This window comes from Hippocampus comes, unplaced genomic scaffold (genome assembly GCF_001891065.2).
Source record: "Hippocampus comes isolate QL1 unplaced genomic scaffold, H_comes_QL1_v1.1 scaffold28, whole genome shotgun sequence".
In the NCBI taxonomy this organism is placed as follows: Eukaryota; Metazoa; Chordata; class Actinopteri; order Syngnathiformes; family Syngnathidae; genus Hippocampus; species Hippocampus comes.
This window is the reverse complement of record NW_017805405.1, coordinates 724,812-744,445: the sequence shown is the minus strand read 5'-3', so window position 1 is coordinate 744,445 and position 19,634 is coordinate 724,812. Positions and strand designations below refer to the sequence as shown.

At 42.7% G+C, this 19,634-nt stretch overlaps 1 protein-coding gene across 4 annotated transcripts in view; it reads left to right on the top strand.

Moving 5' to 3' along the window:
* sema3b (sema domain, immunoglobulin domain (Ig), short basic domain, secreted, (semaphorin) 3B) overlaps positions 1-18,932 on the top strand; it is a 66,401-nt gene extending 47,469 nt beyond the window's left edge. For 3 of the 4 annotated variants that reach the window (XM_019873100.1, XM_019873101.1, XM_019873099.1), the window contains 17 exons: positions 170-576; positions 2,940-3,097; positions 3,415-3,477; positions 8,858-8,977; positions 10,044-10,137; positions 11,015-11,134; positions 11,227-11,369; positions 11,750-11,864; positions 12,386-12,455; positions 12,562-12,706; positions 14,860-15,079; positions 15,248-15,339; positions 15,425-15,466; positions 15,538-15,695; positions 15,828-15,883; positions 16,099-16,238; positions 17,526-18,932. In XM_019873100.1, the coding sequence (XP_019728659.1) occupies positions 411-576; positions 2,940-3,097; positions 3,415-3,477; positions 8,858-8,977; positions 10,044-10,137; positions 11,015-11,134; positions 11,227-11,369; positions 11,750-11,864; positions 12,386-12,455; positions 12,562-12,706; positions 14,860-15,079; positions 15,248-15,339; positions 15,425-15,466; positions 15,538-15,695; positions 15,828-15,883; positions 16,099-16,238; positions 17,526-18,029 (2,406 nt within the window). In that variant the 5' untranslated portion in view covers positions 170-410 and the 3' untranslated portion in view covers positions 18,030-18,932. The remainder of the gene's footprint in view (positions 1-169; positions 577-2,939; positions 3,098-3,414; positions 3,478-8,857; positions 8,978-10,043; positions 10,138-11,014; positions 11,135-11,226; positions 11,370-11,749; positions 11,865-12,385; positions 12,456-12,561; positions 12,707-14,859; positions 15,080-15,247; positions 15,340-15,424; positions 15,467-15,537; positions 15,696-15,827; positions 15,884-16,098; positions 16,239-17,525) is intronic. The other variant, XM_019873102.1, reaches the window with a different exon arrangement.
* The last annotated feature ends 702 nt before the right edge of the window (positions 18,933-19,634 follow it).

The window sequence follows — 19,634 nt, the reverse complement described above, 5'->3', positions numbered from 1 at the left end:
TACTTTGCGCTATCTCCTGAATGTGTGTGTGTATGTGTGTGTGTGTTTGTGTGTCTGTGTGTGTGAGAGCGCATGCGTATTGGTGTGCCTGTGTGTGTATGTGTGCAATAAAAATAGACAATCTGTTGCTGTCCATCTCTGAATCTTGCCTCCCTTTTTCTATTTTTAGATCTGGATTTGGCCCGTGTGTGACATTTTCATCCCTTCTTGGAGGTGAAAGGTGAGGCCTGTTGGTTTGGGAATCTGCCAGGAGAACACTTCCATGTCAAGACGGCAGGTCCAAAAGAATACAGGAACTCTGGCACGATAAGCCGATACTCAGACTCAACCGATGGACTCCAATTGACTATCTGACCTGAAGTCCAGTGACAACATCTCCTTGCGGACTTGAAAAGAAACCGCGTGCCAGAATGATGACCATGATGATGATGATGGTGGCCACGATGGTCACCTGCAGCTCCCTGTTCCTTTTGGGACTGGCCGCCGCTCATGCTTCCTCTCCCAGCACAGTGACGCGTTCGTCTCCGTCTTCCTCCTCCTCTTCGTCCTCGCCACGTATGAAGCTCTCGTTCAAAGGTAAAAACAGGAAGCTGTAAAGAATCCTCCAGGTGACGTGAAGAAGTAATGCGAAGTAGTCTTAATTGCAGCATTTTCTGTTACTGCAGTATACAAATACAGTAGGAAGGGTCTGATGGTTCATTCCATGACGTAAGTGACACCCAAGGCGCCAACCATATAAATCAGTGTCGTGATCTTTTATTTCAGTGTCAAGCGCCCACTCCCCACCCTTACCATCCAACCAAGAACACGATACTCTTCCCCCCATCATATAAGCTCATGAGACAAACTCATCCCAAGGAGATGAGCAACATTTTGTGGGCTAAGGCCTAGCGCCCAACACCGTTTATAACTGAAAGCAGATGAGTAAAAAAAAAGTGCTGTTTTGGTGTCAGTTGTTGACATCACAGTGCCATTTTTTAAGCCAGAAAAGGCAAACGGGTCTCAAAGTGGAGGTTGTGCGACTGCCCCTGGAATGTCGGTAGTATTGTTTCTCTTCTCGGGCCCATTTGTACTTATAAGTCGTTAGTATTTTGACTCGTATCGTCTTATGTCATAGAACGTCATCCATCCATCCATTTTCGACGACACTTTCCATCCCACCTACTCCATCTTATTTTGGGCGAGAGGTGGGGTACACCCTGGCCTGATAGCCCGCCAATTGCCAGTCACATACCGACAATCATTCTTACCAATGTAAATTTAAAGTCTTATTATAAGTACCCGGTAAGACTTTACTTGGGGAAAACCAACGCAAGCAAGGCAGAGATCTGCAAACTATACGTACCAAATATGAATACAGCCCAGTACATGTACCGTTTCGTGCCGAATAGCGACGTTTCTGATGCATGCTATTTTCGAGATAAATGTCAAGTCCGACCTGGGATGCCCACATTGATTTACTGCACAGGTGGTCCTCGATTTACGATGGCGTTCCATGCCTTAGGTGGCAACGTTATATCAATTTAGGTCAGAATATATTGTAGTTTTGTAGCTGTGTTAACACTTAGTCAGAGTACTTATAAGTCGTTAGTATTGTGACTCGTATCGTTAGTGTAAGCGAGCACCTCCTGTAATTCAACATACATGATGCTCCCATCATAGATCTGCAACGCAGTGTACGGTCCTCGCCCACAAGTTAAGAATCAATGCCCTAAAGTCCACCATGCCGCCAGCTGAAGTTCAATTTTGCACTCCCCGACCCCCCTTACATCTTACAAAACCAATGTAAAATCACTCATTCCCACAAAGTTTTGTCAAATGGAAACTGACAAAAGCCACATGTTCCTGAAACCGCACTTGTCAAGCAATTGCTTCGTCTTTAGCCTAAGGCTGCAGCTAAAATAAAATGCAAATCAAATGGATGAACCGCATGACTTGAAGCCCCGATCACGTTCTACTGAATGGACTCTCCAGATTTGTTTTGCAAGTTGGAGTCATCTCGAGTCACTTTTCGTTCTTTCGGTTATTTATGAAACAAATTTGCACATAAACATATCATTAAAAATACAATGAACAAATTGCTATTATTTAGATGTTTACGCGCAACACAAATATCCAATGGCCTGAAAAAGTCCCAATCAAAACATGTGCTTGTAAAACTTATTTTCAAGAAATACAATGAAGTGCAAAGAATTCAAATGAAAAACAACAGCACTTGCAACATTTAGGAATATTTTAGCAACACATGCGGGTGTTTCAGTCCGTTTTTTTGTTTTTGTTTTTTTAACACTTATCAATGCAAATCTCATTCAAGATAAATATGACCAAATACAAAGAAAAATAAAGAAGGGAAAAATAAAATAAATACAAAGATAAGAAATGGTCATGCTGTACCATGCTAGGGGAATGAGAGTTTACATAAATACCGTATTTTCTGCACTATAAGGCGCACCTAAAAAGCATTCACTTTTCTCAAAAGCCGACAGTGCGCCTTACAATCTGGCGTGCCTTACATATGGATCAATATTCTGATTTCTTGGACGTAGTATTTTAAAGGTTCTGTAAAGCGCTTTGTTATTGTTGTAGCGCTTGTGAAAGCTCTAAATAAAGCTGTATTGTATTGTATTCACTTTAGCGTAGCTCCATCTAGTGGATGCATCACACAATCGCAGCCACTATTTATTGTAGCTCAAAACAGAACAGTTTTTGTTTTCATGACTTTCATGAACATGGAACGTGGCATCACTTTGCCCATACTAGCTTTAGCGTCGCAGTTAGCACAGGGTGTGTGATACCTTCCCATTGCTCATATCTAGAGTAATGACTGTAAAGCCACTGTGGACATAGAATACATTTCATGGCGCAATGCATTGAAGCGCTTCATATTTCATTGTTTAGGTGTAAATTTCTGATGCAGTCCCGTACATTTCCGCTTGCAGACTTGCAGCAGTTCAATGGAGTGAGGCGCTATGAGCTGGAGCGCTCGTGCTGCTTCAGCGCTCTGCTGCTGGACGAGGAGCGGGGCCGACTCTTCGTTGGGGCCAAGAACTTCCTGCTGTCACTCTCGCTGGATAACATCGGCAAACAGGACCACAAGGTTGGAAAAAATTCCATCCCACCAACTATACTGCTCTGATTTCAGAATCATACTTGAATTAAAAAACGTTTAAAACAGTTCAAAGGGTGGAATGGAATTGAACAAACACTGCATTCTAGATTACAGACTGGCCATCAGATGAGCAGTTGTTGTGTTAAAGTCTTAAAAACTTCATTTTAAGAGGTTTAGATATCCGCAAGAGTGAATAAAACTGAAATTTTAAAAAAATGATTTGTTTTCATCATTTATGTCAAGACGATTGCATTTAATGACATGAAACCAGTAAACAAATTTAGATTCAAACTGTTGGGTTTCAGATCCACTGGCCTGCCCCCGTTGAGTGGAGGGAGGAATGCAACTGGGCCGGCAAGGATATCGCAGTAAGTCAGCTCATGTTGTTTAAACTCTGTAGTTTTCAACATTTGCCATTTTTTCAGTTGCTTATTGTCATTATTGATGGGCATATATGTGTAAAAATATGTCAACCATCAAAGATACAAACACAGCGTAAAAGGAGACTCATTATTGTTCCCAGTTGTCTTAACAACAAGACTGCGATATGATTTCGTCAACATATCCAAAGGATCAAGAATTATCATCAGAAGTTGATGCTGCTGTCACTGTGCTAACGCTGCAGCTCTGCCTACTGTTGGACTTTGAAGTGGGTCTTTCACTCTGGAATTTTGGCCAGTTCAGCTGCCAAGTCATTGGTGGAGGAATTCAGTGTCGGGCTTGGTAATGGGCAGATAACAAAAAGATTAACTTGGGTGTTCACTTTTACACTTGATGGGTGAGCAGGCACTCCAGCAATGCGGGATTTCATTTAAATACAGTTTATCGTGTACTAATCATTGTTGAGGCAATTAACAACAAATAAATATATTTTTCAAAGTATACTCTTCATTTGAAGTGAGGTCGTGCAGTATATTGCATGAGAGTGGATTGAGAGCCATTACTCCCCCCCCCACCAAAAACTGAAAAAGGTCGATATTCTCGGTGTGATATTTGACTTCAGAGGTGCCACTGCACATTCAAATGATCAAAAAGTCATAAAAATCGTAAATAAAGACAACCCTAATCCTACAATAAACCTAACTAATAACACTCAGGGGGGATTGGCTCCCTAATGTTGACTGAACAAAGCTTCACACTTCCTCTAAACAGAACCTGTTAACTCCTCATCTTTTTATTGGACACCGATAATAGAAACTTGGATCCACATTTATTTTTCAAGACACTGCCACGTGTTCATGTGAAATGTATCCGATTATTATGTGTCTAAGTCGAGAGCGTCCGTAGAGTGCAGACATTCGGATGACGTAAGACATGTTTGCTTATTTGTCCTCTGTGCGCTTTTCCATTGGTGTGGGCTGCACAACCTGGGCTACTGTTTATACTGTGCTATATTTCTACTCGCGTTGGAAACGTTGGTCCGCAGGTTCTCACCCATGTAAATCTGCGCGTGAGTGTGTGTTGTGTGTGTGTTGCACAAAGCCTCTATCAGCATGATTACACAGCTGTAGACGACACAATGAGCTCCATTCATTGACGACTACAAGCGTCCATTTTCACCTTGGCAAGAGTTTTGTACGCGTGTGCATGGGTGGCGTGTGTGTAATAGTCAAAGAAAAATCTGACCGGTTTCGTGTCTTTTTTGCTTTTCAATGTGTTTTAATCAATGTTCAACAGCTCTCATTTCTTTAGGCCTTTTGTTTTGTCAGTGACACATGAAGAACTAACTGAGCTGACCTTACCTTGTTGACCCTAATTACCGGAACGGGTGTTTTCTCTTTTGGAAGAGGTCGATGCCTTCCCCCCTTTCGGGTCTGTGCTCTCAGTCACTTTGTTTACACTCAATGTTTCATATTGTTTCTTCTCTCTAAATGTGCCTTGACTGGAAGAGCGTCTTTCGAGCACAGTGAAGTCTGATGTGCTGGGTGACAGGGCGGATTTCTGATCTCACAATGCACTGCTGTTACTGTTACTTTCCTGTAAGGAAAAACTTTCATCAACTACTGTAGTAGGATTACACCACATCAACCCGAAACTCAAAAGTTTGTGATGGGATTGGGCACTGAGCAAGAATGGGAAACTTAGCTACTGGAGGGCAGGGGGGGGCACAATTTTTCATTATTGCTTCTGGAGAGTCACATTGGAACACACACTTCCGAACTAAATGTGTGACGATAATTTTGTTTTATATATGGACAAAATACGTGCATATGTACCAATTACCTGCTCTTACTATATTTCATTTTTGGTAATACGTTTTCAATACATTCATAAAAGGTCCACCATCCTCACACATCAACAAAGGTTCTGAAGCAAACAACAAAATAACCACATACTGTAAATTATTTTTATCCAGGGCTCTCACATAAAATTACAATTCGAAGAAGGCACAATACTGCTAAACAAGAAACCAACATTATGCGCAAGAACTCATTTTGTTTTTTTAACAAAAATCAACTCACTCAATTTTTTTTTTTTTTATTATTGAGGCCATGTGTTTGTCCTGCATATCATTCCAAAGCCGCAACATTTTTTAGGCCTACTCACGTTTTAGTGTAGGGCAATATAATACTAAGTGCAAATGCAACCAACACGTTTTCCATCTACTGGTCATCATTGATATTACAACTTAAAACTACAGTCGGATTTTTTTTTATATTTTGGATTTTTTTCTGGAATTTTTCCTCCGCATTTCCTCACATTTTTTTTTTTTTGTGGAAAACGTACATTTAATGTGTATCAGCATTTTTAGAAGTATTATTTTAACATTAACTGTGGCGTTCCGCCAGAAGGCACCGGTGTTGTCGTGCTCGCGCGTGCATAGTGGAAGCGGGCAGACCAGTCTGACGTTAGCCGAAATCCACCGATTTGAGGTGAAACCCAATTGTCGCGAGCCTCAACAGATTCATAGGGCAGCAACACAATGTGAAGCTTCATTGCTAGATTATCATGCCCGATAAAGCTCAGACAACAGTGTGATCACGAAAACCTGTGTTTTGATTCTCGTGATACTTGTCTGAGTCATTGAAGTCGGTGTATTTCGTTCATTTCAGTTTATTTGACTTAACGATCAACATTATTGCTTGATATATTGCAATCTAGACCATTTATATATTGTGCAATGAACCTCACGATCGTTACAGCTGAAATAAACCCGATGTACACATATCCAAAGACCACAAGAGAAAAGAACAACAGGCCCTTGCACAATAGCATGGTGAAAAAGGAATATGTTACACTGCAGAGATTCATACCAACACTCATGCTGACTCAGTACTTAAAAATGCAAAACAGTGGACCCCTACTATTCATGGGGGATATGAAGCAGACCTGCCTGCAAATGTCAAAAATCCATGTATAATTGAGGCCCACTGAAACATAGTAGGCGAGGAAGAAAATCAATGATTTTCGACGCAGGAAATTCTTCCACAAATGCTGATTAACATCTAGCCCGTTTTCCACGACATGGGGTTGGGGGCAGGGGGGCACAAATAAAAAACAAAATGTAAAAAATGTGAATAAAAATAAATACATTTAAACAAATCTAGGAATATGCGAATCCGTAACTCTGGTTTTCATCCCACATTACGAAAACATGCATGGCAGGTTAATGAAACACTCTAAATTGTCCCGAGGTGTGATTGTGAGCGCGGATGGTTGTCCGTCTCTGTGTGCCCTGCGATTGGCTGTCATCCGGTTCAGGGTGTCCCCCGCCTACTGCCCAAAGACAGCTAGGATAAGCTTCAGCACGCCCGCGACCCTTGTGAGGATAAGCGGTTAAGAAAATGGATGGATGGATGGATGGATGGATGGATGGATGGATGGATGGATGGATGGATGGATGGACATCCCCTTTAAGGATTAGGTTCAACAACAGGTGGGATTTTTTCTTGAAATGTCAAAGGTATAAATTACAATGCATGGTAAAATCCGTATTCAGGATGCTTTGAGCGGTTAAACTAAAAAAAAGAAAAGAAAATAACTCAAAAACCGGATGTGCAACAATAAAAGGAACGAAAATCTTTAAAACCCATAAATCCATCTCTGATTAAAACTTACTATTATAGAAACACTTTGAGAAAGTGCACAAAATTTTTTTTCGTCTATTCTAGGAGAAATAAATCAGACAAATGCCCAAAGAGTTAAATTGTCCTGGTTGGCATAAGCCATCAAAGGCATTCCTGAGCTGTGTTGTGTATCTAAATCGAAAGTTTGCCCACTGGATGACTGCCACTGTATGTTCAGTCAGATGTTCTCAGGCATCAAATATGTTTCCTGGATCACCGGGAACTCCATTCTCACACCGCCAAACCCCCTCACACACAGTCAAAACACGAGAGGAAGACAAACATGACAGCTATTTCTATTCAAGCTTTTGTGTTGCTGCAAATCGACTGGAAGTGTTAGCTTAGATGTACGGCTCTGACTTAAACTAAAGCATATCCTCGACTGTCTACCAACCTGCGATTAGCCACTTTTTGAGGTCGATAAAACTGGTGAAACTCCATCCCTTATTTTTTTCCCTGTATATTTTTTAAAGAGAGCTCATAGTGTCGGTCCCAGCTCGCGTTTTGTGAGAGACGTGCGGCACACTCTGGACTGGGCATCCGGTGGCACGCATGTCGTGTTGAAATATCTTCACTGCTGTTACTCTTCATTTGCGATTTTTTTTTTTTAAATTGAATTAAATTGTTTTGCTCTTCAAAGCAATTACACCAAACAATGCATCTTTAAAACAAAAGATGTATTGCTTTTCATGAAGGCTAATCACTTCCATCTTAGAAACAACGCACATTTATTCCGTATGAACATCAATGGCAATTGCATGCCGTCTACACTGACACTTAGAAGGAGCACATAATGTTGCTAACTGCTGGAGAGAACGTTTGAAGTAAAGACAAACCACAACAGGACAATGTAGCTTAAGAAGAGGCCAAGACACTGAAAGAGTACAGCTATTCTGAGCATGAATTTGTACCACTGTCTCAACTAATGACTCAATAGCAGGTCATAGGTCAATGGATATGAACCCTTCAACACCCCACATTCACAAACGTGCGCTTGATGTTGAGTGACAGTTCGGATTTAGACCGAGGGGTTTATTAACTTGAATCGATCTTTTTTTTCAAGAACCTGCTTGACATCCGCCTCACTCACGATAAGCTCACAGCGGGGTTGCAATATCTGACATTTTGAAATTAGAATCTTCTACCTCCAGTGAGATTTTTGACAATTGTTCTCATTTTAAGACATTTTCTCTACATGCAGTATGAAAAGCACACCCGCTAGCATGCTCACCGTGTTGCACCATTCGGGTAGCAAAATAAATAGCTTTAAAGCACACATTTGGGGTGTCAGGACACAAAGACTGTCAGAGCAGTGTGGCAGCAGCGGAGCTGATGACTGACATGGGGAGAGCGTTGGGAATGTTCAACATTTCAATCCAAGCCAGATGCTTTTGTTGGTGGGGTCATTCGGGTTTGTTCTGTGGTCAATTTTTTTTTTTTTTTGTATTGTATGTATTGCCAAAATGTGGAGGAAAAAAAAGGTGTGGTCATTAACGGTCCCATTTTTCCCCCCACAAACTTCTTCGAAATGTCCTCATGCATTCTACCACCAAACAAGCAGACAAAAACAAAATGAGAGTGTGCTACTCAACCTATTCGCCAAGTCGATCTCTCAAGATCAAGCTTTAATGACACAGTAATTCATTGACGACGTTTCCATTTCTGTGTGTCTGTCTTTCAGTCTGACTGTGTAAACTATGTGAAGATTGTCCACCACTATAATCGCACCCACCTGTACGCCTGTGGAACCGGAGCCTTCCATCCCACTTGTGCCTTTGTGGAGGTGGGGCACAGGATGGAGGTGACTACATTGAAAAACATCCATTCATTTTTCCATTGAGCTTGTCCTGATGAGTCACATATTATATATGAGTCAGACCCGACACCAGCTGACTTTGGGGAGGAGGCAGGGCACACCCTCCCTGAAAAAAAAATGTTTGTTGAATTTACTTCGTTTTATTCGATCAAGAGGTTGCATGAAATACAATAATCTGGATCCATATATATATATATTTTTTAAGTAGACTATACATCCACTTGAAAAACTGCACCTGGATCCAGAGGATTTTATTTTGGTGCAGCCGCTTGCCAAAAAAAAAAAAAAAAAAAATCGAATGAATTCAACACACCATTTTCAATGCTGGACTGGTCAGGCACATATAGACAAACAGCCATTCATTCTTGCGGACAATTAACTTGAGAAGTATGTTTTTGGTATGTAGGAAGGAAGAGGAGCACACGCGGAAAAGCCTACGCCAGAGAACATTGAAACTCCACACACACCAACGGAGATTCAAAATGGTGTCGTGAATTTACTCAATTTGACTTTTTTTGGTTGCCCACAATAAAGTCATCTGGATCCAGATACATTTTTTAAGTTGCTATATTGTCTACTTATCTGGATCCAGATAATTTTATTTGCTGCAACCACTTGAGGAAATAAAATTGAGCAAATTCAAAACAGCATTTTTTCGCCCCCAGTTTGAACCCGATCTCCTGACTATGAGGCAGATGAGGCACCCTGCTGCATCAAAAAAGCAACAGAGATTCTATCAATGCTCCTGGCTAAAGACATGATCCTCTTTTCATAACTAGTTACATAAGGCTCATATACGGATCATCCAGCATCACAGTTAGTAGTAGAAGCACGGAAGAAGGAAAATAATAAATAGAAACAAAACAGATATTGAAACATTATCTTTGTGCCTGTACAAGTAGTTTTACCACAAAGAAATAAATATCAACAATGAACAGTCCAGTAAATAGTCTGTGGCTTGTATACAGTGGTAAAGGTACCGGTAAAAAGAAATGGTGTATACTGTATACTGTTTGTGTTGAAGACCATTTCCTTGTGTCCGTCCTGCCAGGACCACATCTTCAAGATCAACCCATCGAACATGGAAGACGGCAAAGGGAAAAGTCCATATGATCCTCGCCATAATGCCGCATCTGTACTCATTGGTAACTGTGACATTTTTCACTCACACTTTATATTTTGAAGGCTTATTCCTGATTACTTTGTCTTCTATGTCAATGGTCCCCAACCTTTTTTTTTCCCCACGGACCGGTTTAATGTCAGACAGTATTTTCAGGGACCGGCCTTTAAGGTGTGACGGATAAATACAACAAAATAATATGATATGACTTGCATGAAAACTGTGGTATTTTCGAAACATCATAATAAACACGAATCGTGACAAGACGAACGTTCTATCCGGCCGCAACACTCTCTGGTCGTTATGGTAACGTTTAAACGTGCCTTCAAAATAAGATACACCGCAAATACAAAGTGCATCAAAAATACGACTCACCATCGCCGCATATTATGCAGAGTGGGCATGGTGCGTGGGAATCTTCCGTTGCGATAGATCCGTATTTTAAGTAGGAAATCCTTATACAGTCTATTAAATGTAGCCTTCTTTTTCTTGAAAGTCGTAGGCTCCTCTTCTGTCTGCTGGCTGGGCCTTTTCCCCTTCCCAAAGACGTTTGTTTGTTTTTTACTCATTTTGCTAGCTTCTGGGTTTCATTTTTGCGGTAACCTATCGCGTGACCGAGAAGCGTGTCAAGAGTGACGTACTGTAGTAACAGACAATCCGGTCATTTTTCAAAATAAAATACATTTCAGATTCCAACATAAATAAAACGGAAGTAATGTAAGTTCTTTATTTTTTCTGTGCGGCCCGGAACCAAATGGCCTACGGACCGGTACCAGATTAACTGCTACTCTATATGATGTGTCTTAAACACATATGATACAAACGTACATAAAAGACCCTCAAAAGGTCATACAGTATTACACATTGTTGTTACAAAGAAATGCATTCATTGTGTTTCCAAGGCGATGAGCTGTATGCAGGTGTAGCTACGGATTTAATGGGGCGGGACTTCACCATCTTTCGAAGTCTGGGCAGACGTCCCTCCATCCGCACGGAGCAGCATGACTCACGTTGGCTCAATGGTGTGTTTTCACTCTCACGTGACACTTTTTTCATGATAGACACTCATAAACGTTGACTGACATTGGTTTGTTCCTCCTGATTTGTGTACCAGAGCCCAAATTTATCGGTTCCTTTTGGGTCCCAGAAAGTGAAAACCCTGATGATGATAAAGTATTTTTCTTCTTCCGGGAGACGGCGGTGGAGGCCCAAGGATTGGGGAGGTCGACTTATTCCCGTATTGGACAACTCTGCAGGGTAAAAGATTGTTCTCTGTCTTGTTCGCAAATCACGTTGCAGTGAAGCCAACAGTCCAATGGGATTGCCCTGAGGAAGTTCTTTTTACGGTTCTATTGCCCTTATCACTTATCACTCCCTCTTGCCATCACAGGAACCCTTTTGTGGTGGCATAACAATCCCATCCCGCTTCTTTCCCCTCAAAAAAAAAAAAAAAAAGCTGATCTCTCAAAATCGAAAATGATGCCCAGTACCATTCAGGGACATTTGATTTGAGAGTTTACTTAATTGGAAAAAGACTAACCGATGTTCATTTCCTGATGTCAAAAGAGTGTTTGAGGATATTTTCGCGGTAGGTGAAAATAATTGCGCTGAATGTGAATGTGCTTTCATTGAAACAGAATGACATGGGCGGTCAGAGAAGTTTGGTGAATAAGTGGACGACATTCCTCAAAACCCGACTGATCTGCTCGGTACCGGGAGCCGATGGCAGTGATACTTACTTTGACGAGCTGCGTGAGTGTGATTCAAACAATTTGTGTGCTTTCATCACAAAGCATTGACAATGTAACGTTATAGGGGTGAAAATGTAAACGAGGTACGTTGAAAAGAGGTTCGACTGTAGTCTGGTTTTGTCTGGCAGTTTGTGTCTTTTACTGACTTACGGTTGTAAAGATATAGTTTGTGATTATATGTACACAGGTTCATATTGGTCAGTTGCGGTGCCTCTTTCAGTCCCTGTTGCCTGAAAGATCATTCATCAATATTGTTTTAAAAGGTTATCTGATCCAAGGTATTTCAGGTAGCAGTCAGATTTTTCATTTCTAGCCTAACAGGTGTGCCAGTGTCCGTGAATGGCAAATCCTCAGTTTGAGACCACATGGATCTGGTCTGGATAGGTAGATAGATGAATGTCTTGGGGCACAGCGCTTACTCAAATGTCTGCGGAAGTTAGCTAGACGCAGCCACAGGGCGTGTATCTTTCTTTTAACCCCTGACCCCGGAACCACCTTTGAATTGTGCGCGTCCATCCTCAGGCGATGTATTCCTGCTGCAAACGAGGGACAGAAAGAATCCTCTGGTCTACACAGTCTTCTCCACTTCCAGGTCAGAGTCCATTGACGGACGGATGGTATTTGTGCACGCATGAGCTTGTGTGTGTGTAGGCTTGCGTGTTGAGGCATCTAACGCACCTCTCCCTGTCCCCCAACAGCAGTGTATTTAAAGGCTCAGCTGTGTGTCTTTACTCCATGAATGACATCCGGAGGGCCTTCCTGGGGCCGTTTGCTCACAAAGAGGGGCCCAACTACCAGTGGGTGCCCTTTCAGGGAAAAGTGCCTTATCCCCGCCCAGGAATGGTATGTCAAAAACATGAAAAACCTCCTGATAGAACTGAGCGTGTATTGCCTATAATTCTTTGCAACCTGATCAATCTCTTGAAATGACCTCTGCAAAGCTTAAATAGTGAACAGAAGCGAAAATAAACCGCGAAGTGCCATGTTTGAGTTTGCTTGTGTAATCGTGGAGAGCAAGAGAGCTGAAACTGCTGCCCTGTTAACAGCCAGTGAATTCACGTTGCAACATCCCATCCGGTCAACATGAAAACGACAATCGGCCAATAACACAAATAAAAATTATAAGAAGCATATTCGTTTGAATCAAAGTGAGTATAAAGCCATCGTCGCTAGCTGACATGTACTGCCTCCACTGCCAACATGGTAGCAAACAGGGAGGAGCTAGTTTCAAAAAGCGCGATCATCGTCGACAACTAGTTCAGCAATTTTTCTCAACCGTTCTTGCGAATTTTTCAAAAGAGTAAAGAAAAAAAAAACCCAGATGGCATAAGCAGAATCATTCTCATCAAGTTAAGTCAACCGTGCGTCAAACATTCCCAAAGGCATCGGCGTCCATTTATACATCGGAAAAGGAGTGATTTATCCACATGTTCGTCGTATTTTTGCTTAGGTCACCTTGCCTCACCTTTTCAACTTCACATGAGAAAAGCGCGCAAGAGCTAAAAATGCTCTTTGCGTACAGACTGCCGAGAATTTTCACATTTATGTGATATGTCACAAGAATATAATTTCATTTATCTGGCCCAAGAATTAGGTAGGGAGGAGTAATGGTGAGTAAACTGCGAGAGGGCCTTTCTGAAGCCAGAAATTATTACGTAATTAAGTCGTGTTTCTCTCGAGGAATCCGTACAAGTTTGCACTGTTGTCCACGCAAGCACATATGCATGAAGGCGTTCGTAGGGCGATCATCGTAATCCCGAACTACCGTGCATTTCATGTGTGTTGCCCGACTGAGGACGGGTCTGACAACCCCCACCCCCTCCGACCCCCTTTTTAAATTGATACATGGGTCAGCAAGAACGGGCAGTAGAGCATCACCTAGTGGTATAAAATAGAATACACACCAAGTCCTGTACTGTCATTGCAAATACGAATGTTGATGCAACAAAATGTGGTTTGTAGCTCCGTATTAATAACACCAACTAATAACCGGTGGATGCTGGTTAACTGTTCCTTCTACCGTTGCCATCATGTCCCTGGCAAAATAATATGCAATAAACACAAATTTTCGGATCAAATAAATGTCGAGAATTTGCATAGTTCCCCACACAGTGGTTCAAGTTACATAAAATACCTCAAACCTCAGTAACCAAGGGCCTACAAGAGGAGATGGAAATTCAGAAACACGTTGCAGCGCTACTTTAGTCGACATCATTTGATTCCGTGGTGGTTACGGTGCTTTTGTGTTGCAAGGCATGCAGTGTCAGCAGGTTTTGTTCTGCAGCCTCTCAGCTTTCTTCCGCGCTTGAACAACCTCCATTGTGTGGCCTCTGGATTGTCGTGGTATTTCACTTACAGTAATAACCTCTCATCTCATAATGAATCCACCATGTTAGACAATTGACTCTTTATTGTTTGCAGCTGGAGTCGCTGATAGTGTAGCGTGTTACAATTGCCTGTCATTGATTTCCCACTCAGTGATGGTGTGAATATGAGTGTGAATGGTCTTTTGTCTCTGGAATGAATGCGCCTTAAAATTGACTGCTGATCATGCCAGGACAGATGTAGTTCACCTTTTTAAGTACCCGTAGCGATCGGCTTCAGCTCACATATGACCCTGAATGGGATGAGCAAGAACTGGATAGATGGTTTTTGGATGGATGGACCAATCGATCGAAAGCCCCTTTCACACCACCACCACCATTTTCCCTGGGTCACTGCTCTTTCAAAATGGAACTGACACAGAATACGGGACGATGATGATGATGATGAGTCAGCAACTTTCCTGCTCTGGAGATCATAGCACACCTGAAAAAAAATGTATATAAAATAAATAAATACAAATATATAAATAAATTATGCATACATATATATATATATATATATATATATACACACACACACACACACACACACACACACACGCACACGCACACACACAGACACACACAGAGAGCGAAAGTAAGATATATTTATTTGGTTTTTACTTCCAATAGTGTCCCAGCAAGACCTTTGGCAGTTTTGAGTCTACCAAGGGTTTCCCGGACGACGTGATTCAGTTTGCACGTCACCACCCTCTGATGTACAACCCAGTGTACGCCATGACCAGACGGCCAGTCTTTGTCAGAACCAATGTGGACTACAGCTTCACCCAGATCACTGTGGACAGGGTCAACGCTGCTGACGGACAATATGATGTCATGTTTATTGGCACAGGTAAAATCGTTGCGCTCAGAAAAAAAAAAAAGTGTAAATCTGCTAACATTTGAGTTGCGTGGTAACTCACAAATTGAAAAAAAGAAAATTACACACAAACACCTGTGAAAGAACAACGAGCCATGTCAGTTAGAATTTATATTTTTCGTTTGGTGTTTTATTGTTTAGACAAAGGGACAGTACTCAAGGTCATCAATGTGCCCAAGGAGAGTTGGAACAACATGGAAGAACTTCTGTTGGAAGAGCTGGAGGTCTTCAAAGTAAGAAAAGACGATGATAAATAAACTGTCGCTTATCGTTAAGCGTTCTATATTTCCTCATTTTTCAATTTCCTCTGCTCCTTAGGATGCCTCGTCAATCATCGACATGCAGATCTCCTCAAAACGGGTAAGTCCAATTAGGTCTTTGCGTCAAAACATATGTCGTCTCTAATGTGTCTCTGTGCTCGGTCGCCACAGCAACAACTGTACGTGGGCTCCAACACAGGCATCGCCCAGGTGCCCCTCCATCGATGCAGCGTGTACGGGAAAGCCTGCGCTGAGTGCTGCCTGGCCCGAGACCCTTACTGCGCCTGGGACGGGACATCCTGCACTCGCTACCTTCCCAACACTAAAAGGTCTTTTTTTTTTAATTTGACAAAAAATGTAGTGAGGTAATAACCAATAACCAATTGATTGCTTATCATGTCAATATGCATGTATGACTGTAATGTTTTTAATTATTGAATCAAGTGATTTTCTTTTTACAGGCGTTTCCGTCGCCAGGATGTGAGGAATGGTGATCCCAACACTCTTTGCTCAGGAGGTAAACATGTCCAGTAACCTGCAAGAATAACGATGCAATGATTTGTAGTCATCCTAGAGACCGATGCACTTTGGCACAGATCTGTTTCAAGGTGGTCACATGATCTTCCTGCATTCTTCTTTCCTTTTCAGCCCTTGACTAGAATTTTTTTTCCCCCTCTACATCATGGGTTGTTAAGTACAGTATTGTCTTTGTCCCTTTGCTGCGCTCCGCAGACCACCACAAGCACCACGTGGCCGAGAAGAAGCTATACGGAGTCGAAGGAAGCAGCACCTTCTTGGAATGCATCCCCAAGTCCCTTCAGGCCCGAGTCACTTGGACCTTTCAGAAACAACGAGACAAGCCACGAGAAGAGGTAAGAATGTCCAATTGGATCAAGCGAGAGTGGCTGCCTTTACAGCAGCTCTTATACTTTTTGTTCTTCTACTTTCTTCCTTTCATAACTTTGCTGCTGTAAATTGGAAATGTCTCCATTGTGAGACGAATAAAGGTTTTCTTCTTCTTATTCTTAAACATACGCCATATCAAGATGATGAGAATTGTGTCGCGGTACTTGGATTCACTTTCAGGATGTTTGAGCACCCCCAAAAATGGGCTGAACACGTCTGTGTTGGTTAATTAAAGACTCAAACTTTGCCCAGAAGTGTGAATGTGACTGGCAATGTCTCTGTGCCTTGAGATTGAGAGGTGACTTGTCCAGGGTGTACCCCGCCCGATGCCCATAGTGAATTGGAATAGACTTCAGGTCACCTGTGACCACAGGATAATCAACAGAAAATTGATGGATAGATGAAGACATCTACTCGCTTTGCGGTCTGTAGTACTGTATACATGGAAACTGATGTGTAGAGTAATTGTTGCTGCGCTGACTGTCTGTAAACGGTGCTAAGTTGACTATCCAATCATTGCATGGGCACAGACTGAAAAGCGTACGCACATGCTAATTTTTAGTATCATAATCAATTTCAAAAGGTGAGAGATACCACAGAAGACGAGGAGAAAATTGACAATCGTGTGCTCATTGCTTAGTGATACAGCACAGGACAAGCATAAAAATATGTCCACCCACCAGCTACCAAGTGGGGGAACTGGTGGATTAGCTGGTCAATACGTTGCGGTTGCAAAGTGGTCTCCGTGACATTTTTATCGTGGTGAATGACTTGGTTGACACTGTTTTATAACACACAACACGACCAGTCACTTCTCAGTGTTGATCACACACATGAGTTTCTGATTGTAGATCGTGGAGAAGGTGAACAATTACGATTGTCGGCCCCAACCGCTTTCCAAGGAGATTGGGGGCAAACATTCCTCATATACTGTACCACACCCCAAACCACTGGATAATTGCTCATGATTATTTTTTATTTTTTTTTAGACAACACAAACAGTTGGGCCTCTGCTGAATGTGCCAGGACGAGAGGAAAACCCCTCAAATTCGTCCTGACTATAAGCAACGAGTCACTCCACAGTAGAAGTCCCATACAAAAGATTCAGGCCGCATTTTTGTTTTTACCGAAAATGATACATGTCCAAGCAATAGTGCGTTTCTGACCACCCTCCTAAAGCAACTCAGCCAAACTCAAAATGATGGCTAAAGTGAAGTGAATTCACGAGATCTTGTCCCTCATCCCATTTCTAGGTGCGTCTGGACGATCGGATCCTGCAAACAGACCGAGGGCTCCTGATACGCCGTGTCCTGAGGAGGGACACGGGTGTTTACCAGTGTCACGCCATGGAACACGGCTTCACCCAAACCCTGCTGGGCATCACTTTAGACGTCATCCAGTCCACGTCGTCTCACATGCCTTCCGAGGCCCCTTCCCGAGCGGAGCCTCGCAGCGCTGGAGGGCCTCTGGTGGCCAACCCAAAGCTTTGGTATCGGGACTTTATGCAGCTGGTGGACCATCCAAACCTGAACACGGTGGACCAGATTTGCGAACAAGTTTGGGCCCGCCGGAATCCCACCGGTGACCGAATGGAGAAGAAGGTTCCCGCCGCGGGAAGAGACTCAATGTCTCCTGGTCCCTCTGTCCGGCCCGCTAATAAGAAGTGGAAGCATCTCCAGGAGCTGAGGAAGGGGAGGAACCGCCGGACCCACGAAGGAAAACAGAACCCTCGGGCGCCACGGAGCGCGGGGGAGTAACAGCAACGAGAAGAACGAGTGGGCTCGGCAGAACTGATTCAAGTAGATTTTTAGAAAGGGACTCGGACAACTTTTGGAGGAGGTCAAAACATACAAACACACCCATGCACACAAATGCGCACACATACACAGCCCCAAAGCTCCTCCTCCAACGTGTATATTTAACTGTGGAGTTCCTTGCATGTGTTGAGTTATGTCCCACATTCCTCCTGCACGATCCCATCGCAATGTGCCGTTCTTGTCGTTGAGTCGACAAGCAGGTACATAAACCACAGCCATTTGATAGCTACTGTATGAATCCACGTACACTCGTTTTTCAGTACCGGAGAGTGGGCCACATCTTTGGTCGAGTACCTTGCGACAAACTCCGTGTTATTGACAGTATCTAGACGATAGTGTGAACTCTATGCCGTGAAAGGATCCCGGAAAACTTCGAGATGAACTCACACCTTTCTTTACCCCTTAAAGACTTACGGTGTAGAGTATAAAGTGGACATGACGGCGGTTCGGAGACACAACTGGAATATACTTCTACAACTGGAAACGCACGCGTGCATGCAGAAAGATGGACTACTTCATGTGATGTTTTTACAAGACTCAGCATTTCCTTTTGTTTCGTCACTCAAGTCGTCATTACATCGGGGCGGAGACAGTAGCAGGGGGGCAGACTGTGGGTTTGTGGGGCACACAGAGGCACACGGCAGCCAAGTGAAACACACCATACACGTGTGGTGAGTTGTTGATGATGTGTTGCCAGTTACCAGATGAAACCACTGCAGAGTGAGGAGAAAGGCGGGAAAACTACTGGCTTTTGAATAATGTTAGCAGAAAATTTGGTGTTTATACTACATATAAAAGAGTGGATCTATGAAGGAGTATATGGGCCACACTAGGAAAAAAAAACAGAGCTAGTGGTTAGCAAATCTGGGGTACACTGGATTATGAGGCACAGCTTCAATGAATGGCCTATTTTGTCTTTTTTTTTTATACATTGGGCGCACCGCATTATAAGACGCAACCTACAATGCCTTCTTTAGATGAAGCTACGCTCAAGGAAACGCCAACAGAACGATCAGATGTCAGTAAAACTTCTTTAATAAAGCAGCGACACAGTTCACTTAACCAACAGCAAGTTATAACATTGACTTGTTAACGTTGAACTCTCTTGCCGCTGCTCTATGTCCGTGTTCAAATGCGTAACCGATCGATCGCTTTAAGGTTGAACTCTGCGTTGTCAGCATGTCTCGAGCAAGGAGCCATTTTGGAGTCAAAATATTACCGCAATGACCATAAACAAGGCGCATCGGATTTTAAGGTGTGCTGTGAACTTTTAAGAAAATGGAAGGCTTTTAGGTATGCCTTTTGGTGCGGAAAATACAGTACACTGTCTCGCACCCATCGTTAACTAGAATGTCAATCCATTTTCTGGACAGCAGCTTGTCCTGTTCAGGGCCATGGGGAGCTGGATCCAGCCGATTTTAGGTGGGAAGCAGACCACACGACGACTTGGTTGTTAGTTAATCTCCAAGGCACACCATGAGACAGACAGACAACCATTGCCACTCACGGCTCTATTTGCATGACCGGTGTAAATCTGCTGTGCCG